Consider the following 19891-nt stretch of genomic DNA (forward strand, 5'->3'; position numbering starts at 1 on the left):
GTTTCATTGCACGGCCACATAAGAGGCATACGAACATTGGGCAGATGGGGCTTAAGAGTATTTTCCACGCTCTGTCTTCTTTTTATTCTCCTTAGATATCACCACCTCTCTCCCACTGAATTGTACCCTGTGTACTGATTTGCATGCACTGCCATGATTGGCCGCCACTTCCAACAGGCTGCCCTCTGCTGATTGGCTGCAACTGCAGGAGGGCATGGAAGCTCTCTCACCAAAACAGGCATAAAAGGCTGCCCGTGACATCGGAGACACAGAATAAAGCATCTTTGAGGAGCATTGACAGTGAGCTGCCGCCAGCTTGAGAAAGAAAAACTGACAGGTGAAAAAAGAGGCAAGTAAAGATGCTCAAAAAGAGGACACAGGAGAAAGTGCTGAAGGGGACAGTTTAAAGGAGAACTGCTTAGAGAGGAAGAAGTCAGTGACAGAGTGTTGACATTTGTCATTTGTTGTAAGCTCTCAGAGGAAGTGAGTAAACAGCCTGTTTTGGGGACATTTTCTTTATTTTGGCCCCAAAAAAACAAAAGCCAGCATGTCCCTGGAGGTGAAGGAGAAGACCCATGTGCGTATAGTGTTTCTGGGGGCGGCAGGAGTGGGTAAGACGGCCCTGATCCAACGCTTCCTCCAAGACACATTCGAGCCCAAACACCGGCGCACCGTGGAGGAGCTGCACAGCAAGGAGTACGATATCGGCGGGGTCAAGATCACGGTGGAGATCCTGGACACCAGTGGCAGCTACTCATTCCCTGCCATGCGCAAGCTCTCCATCCAAAACAGCGACGCCTTTGCACTGGTGTACGCCGTGGATGACCCCGAGTCACTGGAGGCTGTCAAGAGCCTTCGAGATGAGATCCTGGAGATCAAGGAGGACAAGTACACGCCCATCGTGGTGGTGGGGAACAAGGTGGACCGGGATAAGGAGCGCCAGGTGTCCAGCGATGACGTGCTGTCGACCGTGGAGATGGACTGGAACAACAGTTACCTGGAGGCTTCGGCAAAGGAGAACTCCAACGTGGTGGAAGTGTTCAAGGAGCTCCTGCAGCAGGCGAACCTCCCCTGCCGCCTCAGCCCTGCGTTGCGAAGACGCAGGGAGACCTTCCCGAAGGACACCAACTTCCGGCCGCCGATGAACAAGACCAACAGTTGCATTCTGTCATAATGGGAGGCAGAGAAGGAGACGTGGGTTGTTTCTTAAAGAGGGGACGAAGACAAGATGAAGAGATGGACGGTGCGCTGTGCAACAGACAGCTGCTGGACGTCTGTCAGTGTTGGTGTGAGGTGACGAGCTGCCTGATCTGCGATAAGCGATCTGGACAAACTTCCTCTGAGAGCTGAGAGGAAAAGAAACCGAGGAGCAGAACGGTGTTAAGACTGAACTGGAACTGAAGGGAGACACATTCATTTCTCAGTCGTTTACTTGATGTAACGTTGTTGCTGCTTATTTGGTGACATGCTGCTGGTGTTTAGATCAATGTAGAGCTTTTGAATTTATGAAACTCAACTTTGAGGATCTTGGACTGTTGCTGACAAACTGTTTACTGAGACAAAGACATCTATGTTGTGGTTCGTGCCAAATTTGTGTTTCTCTTGTAAACTGTTTTTAACTTACCTTCTCACCTGTAGCATAACATACTGTTTACAACCGTTTGTATTCAATCTCAATTTGCCATTTAAAGCGTGTCATTACTCTTATGTTTAACCAAATGTGCGAAATGCAAACGTGTAGCTACAAATGCACTTTTTCATTTTTGAACTGACCATTAAAAAAATGATGTTTTTTTTTTTATAAATTCAAATATTTTGTATCATTTCATATTATCACAAATATTATTTTGCTGTTTATATGACAAATATCGGTGGAATGTGAATGTAAATGTGGAATAAAAGACAAAAAATGACATTTGTTGTGTAAAATGTGTAACTTTATGTATTAAGAGCTGAGAAACAAGTTCACCGTTTTATACATAATTATGTAAAGGATTTGAGTTCATCTAAATAATAAATTGATCATTAATTACTGTCAGTGACAAAGGGTAATATATATACAACTAAATGAAAGAACACAACATAAGGACATGGGACATCTTGCTGTCAATTGATTTTAATGTAAAATTTAATTATGAACATCCAATTTTTACATATCCTTGTGATATGACCTAAATCAGAATTGTGAATATTTCTAAAACATTCAACAGCTGCCTTCTTCAAGAAGTCAAAAGCAGAACAGTCACTTTTAGTATAGTCAGAAGAGAAAGACGTATCCAGGTTCATTCAGGTAGAAATCATGATCCACCTATAAGAATTTAGTTATTACTATCTGATTACTATTAGAAGTGAAAGCTCTGACTGTGAAATATGTCAGTAAGAGTATTGTCAGTAGGCATGATTTACAGAAGCATGAAAACTGATTATTATATTATGATCCCACCAATGTTCACTGTGTCCGTCAGACAACACATCTTGTTTTGGCTGGTATCTATTTCACTGCAACAAGTGAGTCAAACAATAAGTAAACATTTAAAGTGAACAGAAAATGAAAAAGTGCGAAAAAATTGGTTGAGCTCTAGATTTCTTCTCCGTCTGCATCCAATAGTTTTAAGACCTCTGTCGCCATCTGTTGGTGCAAGACGCACACAGCTCAGTGTGTAGCCCTCGTGTAGACTGTGGTGCCTCCGAGGACGTTTCAACCTAAACCCTTAGACTTAATTCTGAGTGAGAGATGCAGAATGTTTTTATACTCATGCTCACATGTGAACATCTGAGGTTTTAGGTAAAGTGCTTTTGTCTACATTTTAAATTCAGATAAGCCGACACAGACCTCATTTTATTTGGTTCATATTCTCAGGTTTCATTGAGTTCTAAAGAGAAAGTGTGATGTTATTGCTCATCACATCAGTCAGGAGCAACTGGACTTACTTAATGGGTCTTATGTATTTCAGAGGCCTGTTCTGAACCGTTGCATACATTTAGGTTTGCAGTTTTTAAACTAGAATGACTCAGTTGTGTTCACACATCCACCGAGGCCCAACAGCCCCTTACATTCAATCAAGCAGCACCAAAGGACACACTCATAGATATTAATTCCCTAAATGTGTTTTTATCCATCTACATCCATGAATTATTCCCTGGGAAAATCAGTAAACATTTCCAAAAATGCAGAGAGTGATAACAAATGTCCTGGATCTGCCCTCTGCCCTCACCACACCACACCCTTCCACCAAGTTGTGGAAATCTGTTCAGTTGTTTTTGTGAAATCTTGCTTTCAAACAAACAAACAAACAAACAAACATACAAACCAACAAAGAAAGAAAGAAACAAGGGTGAAAACATAACCTCTGTGATGGAGGTAAAAATGATAATGATTTAAAATAAATTTCACTCTGGAAAATGATTCCAACTTAATAGTCAAGCAGGTGAGACATAGAAATTAAAGAGGCAGTGTAAACACTGCAAACAGACTCCAAGCTTGAGGTGGAAAGGGTCAAAGTAAAGCAAAAAGAAAACTGAATTCAACATTACGACATTTAACTTGGCCGTTCAAACACTACTCCTGAATAACCGGTTGACTAAATGGATCTTTGTGAAGTTCCTGAAATCGCTGTGCACGGTTCCTCTAAACGCAACAAGCCGAGCGGGGACCACTGTAGTGCTCAGGTAGAGCTCCCCCCCTCCCTCAACCTCCCCCAATCCATCAGATTAGACTGAAGTTTCCTGTTTTAATTTGAGGAAGTGGCAGAGTAAACGTTTGCGGGCAGTTCCTCTTTCAGGCCACATTTAAACATTCTTCCGCACTTGGCTCTCGTTCATTTGCACGAAGACGGCGGCGTAGCAGTTTCACAGTCATGCAGGTGTGTGTATTTGACGTCTCGTAACACTGAGCTCTACTTTACATGAGTTGTGAGGGGGATGTATGAGGACGTCACAGCAGCTATTTAACAGACTAGCTTCACTGCAGCATTATGCTTATGACGGACTCGGATTTTGTTTTTGACTCTTGCTTCTCAGATGTCGTCGCCCCTGGACTTGGTCAAAGCTCCTCAGCAGATTTAAGCAACTCTGAGGCGTTTAGAACAAGTTCAGGGTCCTGGACAGAAAACAGCAGAAGCATTACTGTAAAGCAACGTTTAGCAGTCTGTGTGTTGCCTGCATGTAAGTTGAATTGTATTCAAGTCTCCGCTATGCTGTTTTTTTCTGCCTGAGTAGAAATAGCACAGTAAAAATAACTGTATAATGTGTCACTTGTCTAATTGTACACTTTGTAGGTCATGTGTCAATGTGTGAGACAGTTAGAATCAAAAATAGGGAATTAATGCTTTTACACTTGATCACCCAAAATTTTATTCAGTCTTGTAGCATTAGAAAGCCTCAGATCTGCAGTGCATAGGAAATCACTAGTTACCGCTGTTTGTCCAATAAACGTATCCATCGAAATGTTATCTAACTTACTATTTGTGTCAAATAAATCAAACAGCAGGATGTAATAAAAAAGGAATGTTGCCAAAATGAAATCCCTGCATCCTGCTGACATTAAATTTTTAACCGTGCTGTGTTTCCTGATAAATGATATAACATATTGCAACTATTTAGTGACAAAACACATCATGCTATGCAGAGTTCTTTGGCACAGGCCGTTACAGCTTAATGAGCATTTTCTTCTAACGGCAGCTAAATAATGTGAAAAGAGTTTTCTTGCTCTGCCATGCTTCATGAAGCAGGCGGCCTCAGATGTGACTGAAACTGCTACCGAAAGTTTTGGTTCCAGTGTAAAACCGTTAAATTTCGGACTTACTTCCACTGCTCGTTCATTAGAACACCAGCTGTGCTGCTGTTATCCAATTACTCAACTATAACCATGATTTTGCCTTTTAAAACCAACAGGGTGAAAACAAACGAGAGAAGCTTTCTCACCCAAGAATAGTTTTATTTGCCATGATACATTATGTGCTTGCAGATGGTGGGAAGCATATAATAGTGAAGTGAAACAGTGTGTATTGTTGGTACAGTTCCACTATGTGACACATCAGAGGAAACAGCGTTTCAGTTGCTTCATATGTAACATGCAGTAAATACAGACAAATCCTGTCGGCATGTTTATCACCAAAACAAGCACAACAACCGTTTAAAACAGAGAGGGGATACTTGGTCCTCGGTGTGTGTGTGTGTGTGCTTGGTAATGTGTTTTTTTTGGTGAGGACAGGAATGTAAATGTGTGTGTGTGCGTGTTGCCTCAGTCGTCCACAGCGATGTTGCGGAACAGATAAGCCATGGACTCTCCGTTGTGGATGCGGCGGATGGCCTCAGCTAGGATCATACTGACATCCACGGTTTTGATTTTTGGACACTGCAGCTTCTGAACCTCATGAGGAACAGTGTTGGTCACCACCACCTGGAGGCGCAACACAACAGTGCTAGAATCAGTTTCAGGTCTCAAAATGAAACAGGCAGATTTTTTAACCACCTAATGATCTTCGTCTGTACTCCACTTTCTGAAAATGTATATATCTTTAACTCATGAACATTTGATTGGTGGAGCTGTGTGAGGTGAAACACGGGAACATAATAGGTGCAGGACAAATTCTGTATTAAATGTTATCAAATAAATAAACATATAACTCAAACTAAGAACCGTAAAGATTTAATAAGTGAAAACCTCACTCTCATTCCCCAATAAAGCCAGTTTTCATACTGCATCTTACCATTACAGTTAATGAGAGGAAATGTGTTATTCATAATAATGAACAGACGAAGGCCAATGCATTTGTCAACAGGATGTCACACAGTTCACGTGTCATCAGGAGAAAAAACACTTGATTGTGTTATGTGCAGTGTTTTTTTAGGTCAAGCTCTGTACCTCCCTGAAACAGATATATATATATATATATGCTTGAAGATAATCTATAAAACAAGTGCTTGTATAAAAAAATTAATTCTTATAAAATAAATTCGGAAGGATACATAGCAAAAAGACTGGCACTATTCTTTGTTTCAGAAATGATAGAAATACAAACCAAGTCGAAAGGTAAAATGCTTATCATGTGCTGTGTTGAGAAGGAATTGCATTATCGTTTCTTCTGTTGCTGTTCTCAGCCTCTTATTTTCAGGTATATATTTTTGGAATTAATTGATAAGATTAGTTTAGTAGTTCCTCGTCAGCTTTACTGTCATTAAACATCTTAAACCCACAGTTTTTCATGTACCGTTGAATGTTAACGTCAGTAACAGAAGACGAGATGACACACCATCCACTATTGATTACTTTACCTCATCAATTGCAGACTCCTCTATGAGTCGTGGTGCATCTGCAGACAGGAGGCCGTGTGTGGCCATGATGTAGATCTTGTAGGCTCCCCTCTCCTTCAGGATCTCTGCTGCTGCCACAAAGTCCTCCACATCATCGATAATGTCATCCTGAGAGAGGGAATGCAGGATTTGGGATTAAACAGCCGCAAGCAAAAGGAAAGGAAGAAACATTTATTTGGATGGAAACTCTTCAAGAACCAACTACGTTCAGCATTGAATATTTCTGACACTTTTTTTTTTCTGTGACCTTGCCATGCTCTGATATCTGGTGACAACCGTCTTTATCAACAATGAAGTCTCTGAACCTCTGTAATGTAACTACTAAACGGCTGCATGAAGAACAAGCTGTCATACGTCCACACAAGCAAACTCCTAAGCTAGAGACACCCTGTGAAGATTTCTTGTGAACAAACAGATATTTGTACATTTAGTCCACACAGACATGATTTGGTATATTTTTTTTATGTAACAACTCAGCAACCTTGTGGCAGCTTGACTCTTATGACATGTGCTGCTTTCACAATCCACTGAAATTATCCCCAGGGGCTGGATGTGAGAATGCAAATGTCTTACGAAAGTTGGTGGGGACATTGTCCAAAATTTTCCTGCCAGGCCCCAAGTGAAATGTCTGGAGAATATCTGAGTGAGCCCATGTTAGAATACAACAGGAACATGTGAGAGGAAGTTTCTAACAGATGACGGACGCAAAAGACTACAAATATCTAAGGAAAAAGTGGTGTCATACGAGAAGAGGACGCTGAAACAGACGTAAACTTCTTAGTCTCCAAGATTCTTTGTCTATAAGATTCGAGAGCTTTCTGTGATGAGAGCCAACGCTGGTGTCAATGTGCTGTAAACAAAAACACAAATGACCCCTTCAGCCGTGTAATTTATACATAATGTCCTGGCTCCTGCTTGTTCTACACAGACGCCATCCCTCTCCTCACACAGGACATGTTTCTGTTGTTGTGAACATGCCTGACCTGGACAATCTCCTGCTGCATTCTTCATGTGTGAAAGGTTAAGACTGGAGAATGTCTGGACACAATTGTCCAAACACTTTCCTGAGTTTGTGTCCAAAAAAGGCTGTAGATAACTCAATAATCAAAGCTAGTCTTCACCCTGTATCTTTCCATCACAACGTTTTTCTGAGATCCTACATTTAGTAGAGTCAACGGATTTATCACTTGATTAAAAGAAACATAAAAGCTTGAGGTCTTACAACAATGATGGCGATTCGTCCTCCTACATCTCCAACGACAGTGATTGGCGGCTTCTCTTTAGCCATCATCACTGAAAGACACAGATGAAGGAACAATCATTTCAGGACAGCAAGTGAGGTCTGTCCTGCAGCCCTCAAATAAGGAGCCCATTCTTGAGGGGAGGGAATGTTAGGGGGATTTGGGGAGAAGATCATTGATTTAAAAACATCATGCAAGACAGCTCGACCCCCAACAAGTTTCCAGCTACCACAGCACCAATCCAATGAGCGGACACCGTTAAAGACCGCTAACAGCAACTTCAAAAACTTAAGTCTTAAGATTTGAGTTTAAACTGTGTTAGATGAACGAGTGGGTGTAGAACTGAGCCTTTTTCAAAACCACAGACCAGGATCGACCATTGTTTAAAATCTAAGAAATGCTGTTTTTAAGAAATTAAAAAACGCGTAAGAGCTGTTTCCAAGAACACTTTAACTTGGAGCTTATCTAGTTGGCCACATTTAAACTAATTTTCAAAGTTATGATCTTTAAGGATTTTAAAGAATAGTCAATCCATGTCTAGAACCCACCACATCTGACTTGTAGGGTCCCCACCTCAAAAACCTTCTACCAAACAAGGCTCATTCAAAAGATCAGTCTCCAAATTCATCACAAAATCATCAAGGAAAGCCTCTGTGCAAACTTTTTAAAATGTAAAACCTTTTTATGTATTTCAAATGGAATAACCTCGATACGGTTGCTTAGCATGATTCTGTTAACAATAATTAATAGAAAATTTCTACTTCATAATCAAACCTATCAAGAATATTAATTAGAATGAGTCTTGACAAATACTGCTATTCAATTATATGTCTCAGGTATCTACTGGGTAAAAAGGCACAAGGGCGGTAGTCATAAAGTCCATTTCTCACTCCAGGAATAACATTTCATTTCACAAGAACCAAAATCATTTCAACTGAGCGGATGAGACACTGAGGGCTTCCAAAAACTATCAGTGACACTTAAAGGGATAGTTAACCGAAAAATTTAAATTCACCCATTACACACTCACCACTAATGAGTAAAGTAAAAATTCTGTTGTTTTACTACATCTGAAGGAGGGGGCACTTTGGCTGCAACACTGTTTACCCATGAGACTCAAAAAGTGTTTTGTGGATTCAAACACTTCACCCACCCCTCCATCGGCATTGCGGTGAGTAGATGAGTGAATTTCCAGTTTTCGATAAACTATCCCTTTACGGGTAAGTTACTGCTATTATAAAATAAAATAAAAAATTCCCTTTCCCTGATTAAACTACAATTACCACAATGCAGTTGTTTGCCTCCACTAACCAGTGTAGTGTCTACATTTATTCTCTTTGACAAATGTCATCTTGACCTTTGACCCCGGAAATCAAATGAGTTCATCTTCCAAACTGTTCAAAACTTGAAACAGAAATCCCCAGAAGGTTTACTCAAGAGGCCAAAAATGTTTTGTGAGGCCACCATAACTTTGACATTTGACCACCCAAATCGAATCAGTTCATCCTGGAGTCAAACTGAACACGTGGACCACATTTGAAGAAAGTCCGTCAAGGTCGTTCTTGAGATAGTGTTCACAAGATTGGGATGGATGGATGGATGGATGGATGGACGGACAACCCAAAAACATAATGCCTGAGCGCACTGGCCGTAGACAGTGGAGAGGCATTAAAAAGAGCAAACCCAGGAAGACACTGTGGGTCTTCAAAGGAGAAACTGATTGGCATTAATAGCTAAATCTGCAGCGCCCACAGCCTCGTATGTAGGGTGGACAGACCCGGAACAGACAGGCTCCACGTGTTTCATTTCCTTTTCTGTTAGAACAAAGGTGCCCGGTTTAATTCATGCCACTTGCATTTCTGCTGCTGAACAGATAAAGTTCTGGCTAAGAGAACACCTGGAAATATATGCATTTCCTAGATTATTTAAAAGCCTCAGCAGTAAGCTAGGGTCAGTGTGTGAAATTAATCATCAATATCAAAACACAGCTTTTATTCAGCTCCAGCGAGAATCCACAAAATGGGTTAACGGCTTTGCTGCTTTCAGACGAGACCTGCAATTGTGGACTCTGTGTAGACTCTGCTTTGCTGAACTACATACACGACTGAACCTCTGAGTATATTGTGCTGTGGCCATTTTCATTGCAACACCTATAAGCAACAATAGAAAAAGGCAAATTATCCCACGGGAAAATAAATATCATTCAGAGTCAGACAGGAATTATAAGAAATGCCTCCATTGGTCACTGCTGACACTGGTTGAAGGGCAAGAGTCACCCCCGATAGGTCCCCCATCCTCTTTTGTTTTTTGGGTTTGTTGTTCCCTCCAGGTGACATAGAGGTAAAACACCTCTTATAGGTCCATTCACAGTGTACTTCCTGTGTTTCCAGAAGCCCTCAGTGACTCATTCTGTCGTTCCATGCAGGGAGGAGTAAACAATCAACAGTAAAGCAGGAATGGATTCAAGCATCATGATCATACTTGGGAGCTCTATCCCAGGAAATGGGACATGATGTCTGCTGCTTGCTGTGGCAAAAAGATAGGATGGTACAAAACATTAAAAAGGTACAGTTAGACATATGACAAAAAAATGACAAGGCACTGATCGGTGCCCAAAGAAAACTGGTCATCACTTTCTGAAGAGGAGGTTCTAAATCCCAAAGCAGCTGTATTCAGAGGTAAGAAGCCCTCCTTTGAAATCTAAAGTGGAGGGAGGGAGGAGTGGGTGGTAAGTTCAGCTAAAGAGAGCAGACAAGATGAGATGAGGAAGGAATTAAATCTATAAAAAGGTTACACAAAAGCAAATACACAACAAGAGGAGACAGAAATGGTTGAGCAGACACATTGTTTTGTTGTGTGTCTTACATGGTAGCTCTAGGCCAGTGTGTCCAGTAGTGGTGCGGGACAAGGGGGGAGAGTGTCGACCGTCGGCCATGTCCGACTCTGAGTGATGGGCCTCCCCGTGCATCACAGCCAGGCCAAGACGCAGCCTCTCAGCGTAGGACTGAGCTCTGAGAAAAACAAAACACACAGACACCCAACTGTTAGATGACACATGCAAACAACTACGTAAGGCAAGAGGGAGCAGATGGAAGTTTGCAAAGAAGCTTAAATATACACACAAAGCAGAAAAAGACACAAGTGCAGTAAGAGTGAGACGTGAATGAAACAATCCATTGTAACTTCAGTGATCTTCTCTTCTTACCTCTTGGCAGCTGAAGGGGATTTAGCAACAATTATGGCATTTCTGTAGTCTGGGATCTGAGGAAAACAAACATTTATATTATTAAAACATTTGATCTTAATAGAAATAGAATTAGCTCAAACTTTAATGAAAAATGATCACTTCTGTGACAAAAGGCACGTCATGTGTACAGTCAGTGTAATGTATCCTCACCTCTTCCTGGATGTACTGGATGAGGAAAGGTGAAGCTCTTAGGTTGTCAACAGGGAAACTGAAGAAGCCCTGGATTTCTTTCTGGTGGAGGTCCATGGTGATGATGTGAGTAAGCCCTGCGGTCACACAGACATATGTAACATGAGCTGGTGCGGCTTCAGAACTGTCATTCATACCCAATGGATACGTGTATGGAAATTAACGGAGCCTTCTGTCCGTAATCTGCATTAATTTCCAACAAGGCATCAATATCTATAAATAAATAAAATTATAAAATATATTGACGATTCCTCAGTATTAGCACCACTACTCTCTCTACTTTCACACAGCAAAATCTTTCTCTTTAGTTTTAAACATTTTAAGATCAGCAGCCGTATTTTGATACCTGGATTAGAGAAGCAGTCAATCTATTGGCATTTTGTAGCTAACAATATCCCATATGCTGATCTACACTGAAAACATGTGAGCTAGCTATTGTACAATCCATCTTTGATTGTTAACAAGTTAAAACTCAGAATGTACCACCTGACCTGAAGCTGTTTTATAAATAAGTGTTTATTTGTACACTGTTATGTGTAGGAAACTTGAGTCTGTGTTTTCAACATGCAGTCCATACCAGCTTTAGCCAACATGGATGTGAGCAGCTTGCAGACGATGGATCCTCTCTTCCTCATCTTGCACTGCTTGCTGTAAGGAAAGTAGGGGAGGACCCCGATGATGTTCTTGGCACAGGACGTCTTCAGGGCGTAAGCCATGACCAGCAGCTCCATGATGGCTGTGTTGACATCTCTGAAAAACAACACATTCAATTCAAGACTGCATTAGAAATCATAACCCGCAAAAAAGCACGGTGTTTGTTTTCAAGATCATCTTTGCATAATTCATTGCAAATAAAGTCCACAGGCTATTTTTGTACTTTTGTTTACTCTGGTTTATTTGCACATTATCCTGTTTTTCCTCCGAGCGCCAAACCAAAAGGAATCTTAAAATGTACAGCCTGTTGAATTATGTTCAAGAACACCTTTAAGCAAAGGTCCTCAATGGCTTTAGTTTGTCCTGTGATGTGAGATTTAAATCATCCAATATGACGGCTGTTATTTTGTCGAAGGCACAGTTTCCCTACTTCAGAAAGGTGCAGTGCTGTTGTCAGTGTAACAAGACACTGTGTGTAGCCATTTTGGCCTGAACAGCTTGTTGAAACCAGAGATGATACCACACAGGCAGGTCAGTGACCTGCTGGATCTGCACACGCTCAGTATAGGAAACTCAGAAATGTGATGTGACCTCTGGCCATCTTTCAGAGCATGCTTCTCTCGGTCGTCGCAAATAATTGATGAACAAGGCTGATGGCCAGAGTTAGTGTTGCCTTCCCGGTTCCACAAAAATACATTTGGACTCTAAGCTTCCAGTTAAGTGAATGCACAAAGATTTTATACAGTGAAATAAAAAATACTCCCAGCACTTGAAGGAGAGATGTTTTGACTTGTTTCAGTAAACAGCGCAGTAATGACACATTGGCACAACTACTGAGAACTCAGAGTGAGCTCTGTTGTGTCACAGGCTCTTAAGTCATGTGAACGCCAGCATGAGTAGATATTAAAAAACTGGTCAAAAATACACAACATTCTCGTACAGTTAATTGTCAGGAAAGACACTGAAACTTCTGCTGTGTAAAACTATGATAGGAAACAGATTTTGTTTGTTAAATAAACCTTATGTTAGGAAATGGTATTTGCATATATAATACAGCTCGGTAATTAGAAGAAATACAATAAAAACCTTACAATTTAAGTCTAATATTCAGGATATTTTATCTTCTTCAGTCTTTATCAACTCTTGAGGTAAATACCGGTCTCTGTTTTCTTAGACTTCTCACTATCCTCGCTATCAAGCTGCAAACTTTTTATGCCCGGCAGGTTTATAGTGAGTTTATTTTTTCTGCTGAAAACAGCTGCATGCTCCTGTTTGATACCAGGCTGATGATGATAAAACAAACATTAACATTCAACACGTGCTATAATGTGACAGGATTCTTTGGTCATAGGTAAATGTTTAAAGGCATCACAAGCATCCTTTAGCCTCACCTGGGAATGGTCTGAATGATAAAGATGTCTTGTCCACGTACAGACTCTTTCACATCAACTCTAGTCTCTGAAAAAAAAAAACAATCATTGTGGGTTCAAGAGCAAAGTCAAGTGAGACGACACTTAAGCATCAGCTTGTCTAGGGTATCAACATACATCTCGACTCTTGAGAGATCTGATCACAAGTGGACAGCTCCAAGTTCACCCCTGGCATTAGAATGCATCTTAGTGTGTGTGTCTCTGGTGACCACTTGTGATCTAACTTCATCACTTTATATTTAAATAAACTTGTATGTTATGTTCTTCACAAATACCAGATTATGCTGCTTTTAGCTAGTTCCACTATACAGATGGGTTGTCAATGTGTGTGTGTCAGTGAGGGAGAGAGAGAGCGAGAGAGGGGCTGAGCAAATCCATGTGCTGGACAAGGGATGTCAGGATTAACCGATTTCATGAAACCACGGTTTCATAACGTCACGGTTTCATAATGGTAAAAACTACGATACCCAACTATGGTGTCCTGCCTCTCGCAAGCCACGTAATTTGTGTGTTTGCGCCGTGTGGTGAACTCTCCTCTCGTGATTCACGTTTTGTGTGTCTGCGGTGTGATTGTTTGTGTGTGAGCCACTTTACTGAAACATTAGCTGAGAAGAGGGAACTAACGTAACAATCCGTATTTCCACCAATGCTGGCCAAAAAACTCCATCGGAGGAGTTCACAGCGAAAGAGAAGAAATCCTTGTTTACTTTCGGTTTCTGACCAAAAATTAAGCAATGCATGGCAAACACTGAGAAGTATAAAAATACTTTGGTTTATATGAAACTGTAGAGGGTCAGAGGACGTCAACTGAGTAGGCGGTTCTTCAACGTAGTTTAAGATGCATTTGTGTTCACACTAATACAAGAGTGTGGCCCAGGCCTCCACTGAACGCGTCTTCAATGTGTCTTGGGTTTGTGTTCACTTGTTTTCTAAGAGCTGTCCGTTTGTGATCAGATCACTCAGGACAGACGACAGAGCCAGGTCTGCACAGGACCGTTGACGTTCACAGTTGAAATCAGGGACTGAGGGCATTTTGAAGTCTTACCTGTATTTGACTCTTGATAAACCACAGACTTGCCCAATTCCACACCCAAGCGTCTGGAGCCAAAAATAAAAACAACAGTAAAGTGTTAGGTGTTAAAAACAGCTCATCATTGACATCAGTTGCTTTTCCCTGTTTTATATCATTGGAAACAGTTTGTCTGAGAAAACCAGACATTTGAAGATATTGCCTTGGGTTCTGGGGAATTGCAACCAACAAATTATGCAATTATTATAAAAATATATATCTGTTTACTCAATATCAAAATAGTCATCATACAACTTTTCAAACTGTGACAAAAAAAAAACAAGATTCATGTATCAGGCAGAGGGGGTAAGACATTTTCAGGACTCACTTTGAGCTTTGATAACCTTAGGATGCTGACAACTGGAGACATTCCTCTGACTATAAGCAGCACAATAAAAGTGACTGGCAAGGTAACTTTTTATCAGAAGCCATTTTGCAAAAGAAAAAAAGAAAAAACACGGCAGCCTTAAGAGAAGCCCACAAACGTTATGCTCTGTTACGTTCAGTGGTGTGTTTGTACGATTATAAATCAGTTACAAAGAAGGAAATCTAATCAAAATGCACTTGGCACACACACACGCTAACCTGACATTAACTTACTGTTACGCATCATATAAAACTCATGAACAAGCCCAGGCCTCATAAATGCCAAAGAGCTTTGGGCAGAAAATTTACCTATTGATTTTGAAAACCAGTTACACAACATAGCCAGTTATAGGGAAGGAACTTGGTGGCTCTTTGAGCAGCACTGCAGATAAGCGAGGACTTAGCGTGGTGACACAGAGAGAGGCTCCGCCAGTCAGTTCAGTCTGCACTGATCCTACTGGGTCACACAGGCTTCTCTGCGACTGGAGCCTCACCCTAGTGTTTACTGCACTCAGCCCCGGCCTTGTTCCAATATTTGACATTGTGCCATAAGCTATTATGACTGTGGAAGTAGAAAAAACTAATACGAGACCTGACCTGCACATAAAGCGTTAATTCTCTTCTTGGAGACATTTATCTAACGAGGAAAATCTGCTTGAATGTTGCAAAGGCGAATCTGTTGGCAGCCCTGTAAAATTCTATTCATCACATTTAGCGAATAATTACATCCTTGTAAAAACATGAGCTGTATTTACACACAGCCCATTTACCACATGTGCAATATAATGAGTAAATACTCAGCACAGTTTTCATTGGCATGATCTGTGTGCTCATGTCAACCTTTGCTCCAGAAGAAAAGGCCACTCTGCTCCAGACCAACAACATAATCTCCTTTATGAAGTTTTGCAATTTTGCCAAACAATGAAAACTGAGAAAGCTAAGCTCCTTTTCACTGGGTGGGCAAGGCAACTTGTGCTTGGCCGTCTGAAAGTTCTGCAGGGTGGGGGGGGAGAAGAAAAACACACAAGGCCGTTTCCTGATTCCAGTAGGCCAACAATGAGATGAAGAGATATTGGTGTTAAAGATCTGGATCATAGTTTCCATAAGCCGATAGTTAAATTATTCTTTTTGTTGTCATGCCATTTAGATCATACTCTGTGAAACTTGTTTTTTAACTGAACTGAACCAACGCCCATCTATACACCAACAACCAAAGTAACACCCATTACACAGTATCTGTGCTCTGTTTGGTTCATAGACAGAGCCGTGCCTCTGCAGTGTGCTCCTCTCATCATAATGATTCCTACTGGCGGCTCCTTTGAATCCCCCTCACGAACACCCGGAAGAAAAAAAAGGGGGGGTTGTCATAATCAAATAAAACTAATCTTTCCTTCTCGCTGTATAATGCTGAGCAGTCTGTTGGTAATCTACAGTGACGATTTCAAGGGCAATGATGATCCCTTGATTCAAAGCAAGGGAACCTTGCAATGCCTAAACATGTGGCTCAGTCAATTCTCCTTTTAACTGAAGTGTCAAACAGAAAATAAATTACATTAATAACAGAATAAATTCAAACTATTAACAGGTTGTGAAAGCCAATGAAAACAGCAGCTACACCATCAAACGATAGACTAACTCCAAAATAAGGGACAAACCGCAGCCATTTACCAGTGGAAGGAACTCTAGGTTGGTTTATAGCTATGATTTATGAGTCAATACAAACAATAGACTATCCTCAATAGTTACATTTAGAATGAAAGGAGGTGAAGAGGCTGATTATTTTTAGATGTGACACTCATCCAAGAACAATGTAAAAGACTGCATGGACAACAAAGAGTAGTAGGTATTTAGGTCAGCCCAAAACAACACACAATCTGACCAGCCCATGCAAACTGTGCCAGTTTTTACAAACACCTGTGAAGTGATGAGAACAGGTCTTGTTTGTGAGAATCTTAGTTGTAGCTGCAAGTGAAGAGAAAGAAGTGCAGTGTCCATGTAGTCAAATACCACAAATAAACAAACGGTTTTGAAATACGACCACATGAACTCTTAGAGGAAAAGGTTTTTCTTGCATTGCTGAGGCATATTCTGTCATTTAAACAGACACTACCTGTTATTGTTAAACCTGTTGAAGAGCGATTAAAAAGTTGCATTTTGTAAGGAAATGTTTCATTTCAGTTAATAATAATAATAATACATTTTATGTCACTTTTGACAATGCTCAAAGACACGTTGCTGAGAAAACAGTTCTGAAGAGGATTTTAAGTGATGTTAAGAATTGTCTTTTGACTTCAGAACCTGCTCAAGTTTCACGAGTGTGAATCTTCTTCGTCTACACTGATGGTGGATCATGTTTTTTGTGCCATTTCACCATTGTCATGCGGAAAGGGTGATGGTGTCAGTGTCATGACTCAAGTCACCCTGTGATTTCCACACCGTGAACTGTGTATGTCTTCTTGTTCTGGTTACCCCTTTAGGACCTTTTCCAGTGGAAACACTGACCTTGTCATTAAGCGTATAGCCATTCAATTTGAAGGTGAAGGCATGTTGTAAGGTCAGGTTAAGGTATTAGTTTACATTATGGTTTAGGTCAAGGTCATGGATAAGGGTTTGGTTGCATTTGAATGGAAGTCAATGCAAAGTCCTAAATAGGATCGATGCACGAACCTCTGTGTGTGTGTGTACTCCTTTTATTCAACTTTTTTTAGGACCTTATCCAGCATAAACACTGAACTTGTCAGGACCAGTAGACCTCATGAGGACCGCATTTCTGAGGTCTTGTGAGTGGTAAGATGTGAACTGTGGTTTTGTTTAGGGAAAGGCATGAATTGTTCATGGTTGAGGGATAAGCCTCTGTTTAAAGGCTGTCGACTACTAAAAAGGAAAGTCAATACAAAGTCCTAGTAAGGATGGACTGTGTGTTTGAATAGCCTGACTGCACAGCATTAAAGGGATAGTTCACACAAAAAGGAAAATTCTCTTATCTACTCGCCACTATGCCGATGGAGAGGTGGGTGAGGTGTTTGAGTACACTTTAGGAGTTTCAGGGGTAAACAGCGTTGCAGATAAATCCAATACAATTAATTATACAAGTAAATGGCGATCGATTTCTCAAACGTAAAAATAACAGAAAAAGACACAGAATGCCTCCATACTGCTCCTGTGGTGTCATCCAAGTGTCCGTAAGCCCCGACTTTCAAATTCGACTCAGTGATATAAATGACTTTGTTTCGAGTCGCATTTGAATGTCGGGGCGTACAGACACTTGGATGACAGCACAGGAGCAGTATGGAGGCATTCTATGTTTTTGTATGTTGTTTTTTTTACGTTTGAAGAAGTGGTCGCCATTTACTTCAACTGTATTGGATTTGGCTGCAACACTGTTTACCCCCGGAAACTCAAAAAGGGTTTTGTGGACTCAAACAAACACTTCAGCCACCCCTCCATCGGCATCGTGCTGAGTAGATAGAGTGAATTTTCATTTTTGGGTGAACTATCCTATTTAAACAACATAAACACACTACACAACCTCTGGGCCCAGATGTGCAGTCAGGTATAGTCTCTCTCTCCAAAGACAGAGGAGTCATCATTAGATCCCAGGACTTGTTTAAAGAGTTGCTTGAAATCCACACTCACTCTGTGATCTTCTTGGCCAGCTCTGTGCAGGCGGGGCTGGAGTTAGCAGAGAAAACACGGTATCCACTTCTTGACACGTTCATCTTGGCGAAACCATACGACAGCTTAGGGGTTTGAGAGACCAGAGACCTGTGACCCCCAAACCGCCTAATGGGCATGTTGCGCTAACGCAATGCGTGTGTGTGTGTTTGTTTGGGTGCGACCCCACTAAACCGTCATCCAAAATGGCCTGTTACCACCCTGAGAGGAGGAACAACTGTTTTCTCACTGAAATCGACGCGCTTGGTGGTTTCGACTCCCACCGCGCACACGCACGCCACCGTAAGGAAAGCGCCGCAGAAGGTGCGTCAACACACAACTGAACACGAACAACAGATCCGACAAAGAGAAGCGCACGCTGCTCCGCGCCTGTAAACGTGGGAGCAACTCCGGTTGTTAGCGGGTCAGCGAGCACCTTCCCACCGGCCAGCCGCGCCGACACAAGCCCCCCGAGACGAGCTCCAGCTCCGGGGAACTCAGTCCGTAACACCGCGGCGTGGTTTCTGTCGCTGGGAGTTGAGTCCGCTGCGAAACATTCAAACTGTGGCCGCTGCAAAACTTTAACGACGCGAGGGGAAAACACGCCACAGCCACACGTTCATTGGGGAAGAGAGAGTGACGTTTGGAGCAGCCAATCAGAGAGGTCGTCAAAGCAAGAGGGGCGTGAGAGATAGCCCTCCGACCAATCAGTGCGCGGGAGTCGTATGACGTAATCTTAAAGCGCAATGACCAAAAAAAACGTGGCGAATCGTGTTGTTTTTTTTTTGCCCCAAATCAGGGGCGTCTCCAGGGACTTTGGGGACCCGAGGAGAAAGGGACAGGGGGGTGCGGCATATATCATTATATTCTTCAAAAGATTATTTTAGGATTGAAGGGGGTTCCCAAAAAATTGTCATTCACCAGCAGTGTGTGGGATTTGTTTGTCATAATCTTAAACCAAATTAACGTGGCAATTCACTTTCCTGAGTTTCACAACACACTGTCTTAAGCTTCAGGCAGTTAGACATGACATGATAATATGCAAATAAAAAATAATGCACTACACCGAGGAAATACTATTTTTACATATATATTTTTTAGAATATAGGACGAGATGGTGAATATATCGTGAACGTTTGAAGGTCTTCTGCACGATTTAGATTGCCAACTACCAGTAGATGTTAGCAGGTGTTAGCGGATGTTAAGGACATAACTTCAGTTGTGCACCTTAGCGTCATCAAGTGTTTTGGCCTTGTAATCAACGATACAGGCCGAACTTGAGGGCACGCTGAGGCCAAAGGTAAATCTGACTGGCTGCTGGCTTGTATGGCAGCACTATGAAAGTCATGTGGCTGCTCAGTAGATCAGACATCAATACCTCTATATGCCTTTTTAAACTAAACACTGTCCCACTTTAGAACATAGGACAAAAATAAGAATGTGCCTTGTATGTTCTACTGCACTAAATAATGCCTGCCATCAGTGATGTCATCAGATGTTAGTGACCGACAGCGGATGTTAGGGACATGTCTTCAGTTGTGCACCTCGACAGATTTTAAATCATAATCTGTAATGAAATAGTCACTGTTTCATAAAGCAACTGGCTTTATTAGGTTAACAAGTTTCAATAGCATTCTTTCATTTTAGTTTTTTTGTTTATCTCATAGCTATTTTTTATATATAATAATTTGGGAGGCTCAAATTAAGCATTTATATTTAAAACATT

At 41.4% G+C, this 19891-nt stretch overlaps 2 protein-coding genes across 3 annotated transcripts; one reads left to right on the forward strand and one right to left on the reverse strand.

Annotated features, from left to right (window-relative positions):
- The first annotated feature begins 215 nt into the window (after positions 1 to 215).
- LOC117763025 (GTP-binding protein Rhes-like) lies at positions 216 to 1754 on the forward strand. The gene has a single exon (XM_034587860.1). The coding sequence runs from the start codon at positions 548 to 550 to the stop codon at positions 1172 to 1174; it is 627 nt and encodes a 208-aa protein (XP_034443751.1). The 5' UTR covers positions 216 to 547; the 3' UTR covers positions 1175 to 1754.
- Positions 1755 to 4915: 3161 nt separating this feature from the next.
- LOC117763012 (phosphoribosyl pyrophosphate synthase-associated protein 1-like) lies at positions 4916 to 18806 on the reverse strand. 2 transcript variants are annotated; one of them, XM_034587839.1, is made up of 11 exons: positions 18148 to 18799; positions 14122 to 14174; positions 13038 to 13104; positions 11570 to 11742; positions 10954 to 11069; positions 10762 to 10817; positions 10422 to 10567; positions 10038 to 10082; positions 7538 to 7608; positions 6277 to 6423; positions 4916 to 5401 (listed from the first exon to the last, which is right to left on the reverse strand). In XM_034587839.1, the coding sequence occupies exons 1-11, from the start codon at positions 18303 to 18305 to the stop codon at positions 5243 to 5245; spliced, it is 1191 nt and encodes a 396-aa protein (XP_034443730.1). In that variant the 5' UTR covers positions 18306 to 18799; the 3' UTR covers positions 4916 to 5242. The 2 variants fall into 2 exon arrangements, with proteins under 2 accessions (XP_034443730.1, XP_034443737.1); XM_034587846.1 differs by lacking the exon at positions 10038 to 10082 and having other exon boundaries at positions 5194 to 5401; positions 18148 to 18806.
- Between the last annotated feature and the right edge of the window lie 1085 nt (positions 18807 to 19891).

This window comes from Hippoglossus hippoglossus, chromosome 1 (genome assembly GCF_009819705.1).
Source record: "Hippoglossus hippoglossus isolate fHipHip1 chromosome 1, fHipHip1.pri, whole genome shotgun sequence".
NCBI lineage: Eukaryota > Metazoa > Chordata > Actinopteri > Pleuronectiformes > Pleuronectidae > Hippoglossus > Hippoglossus hippoglossus.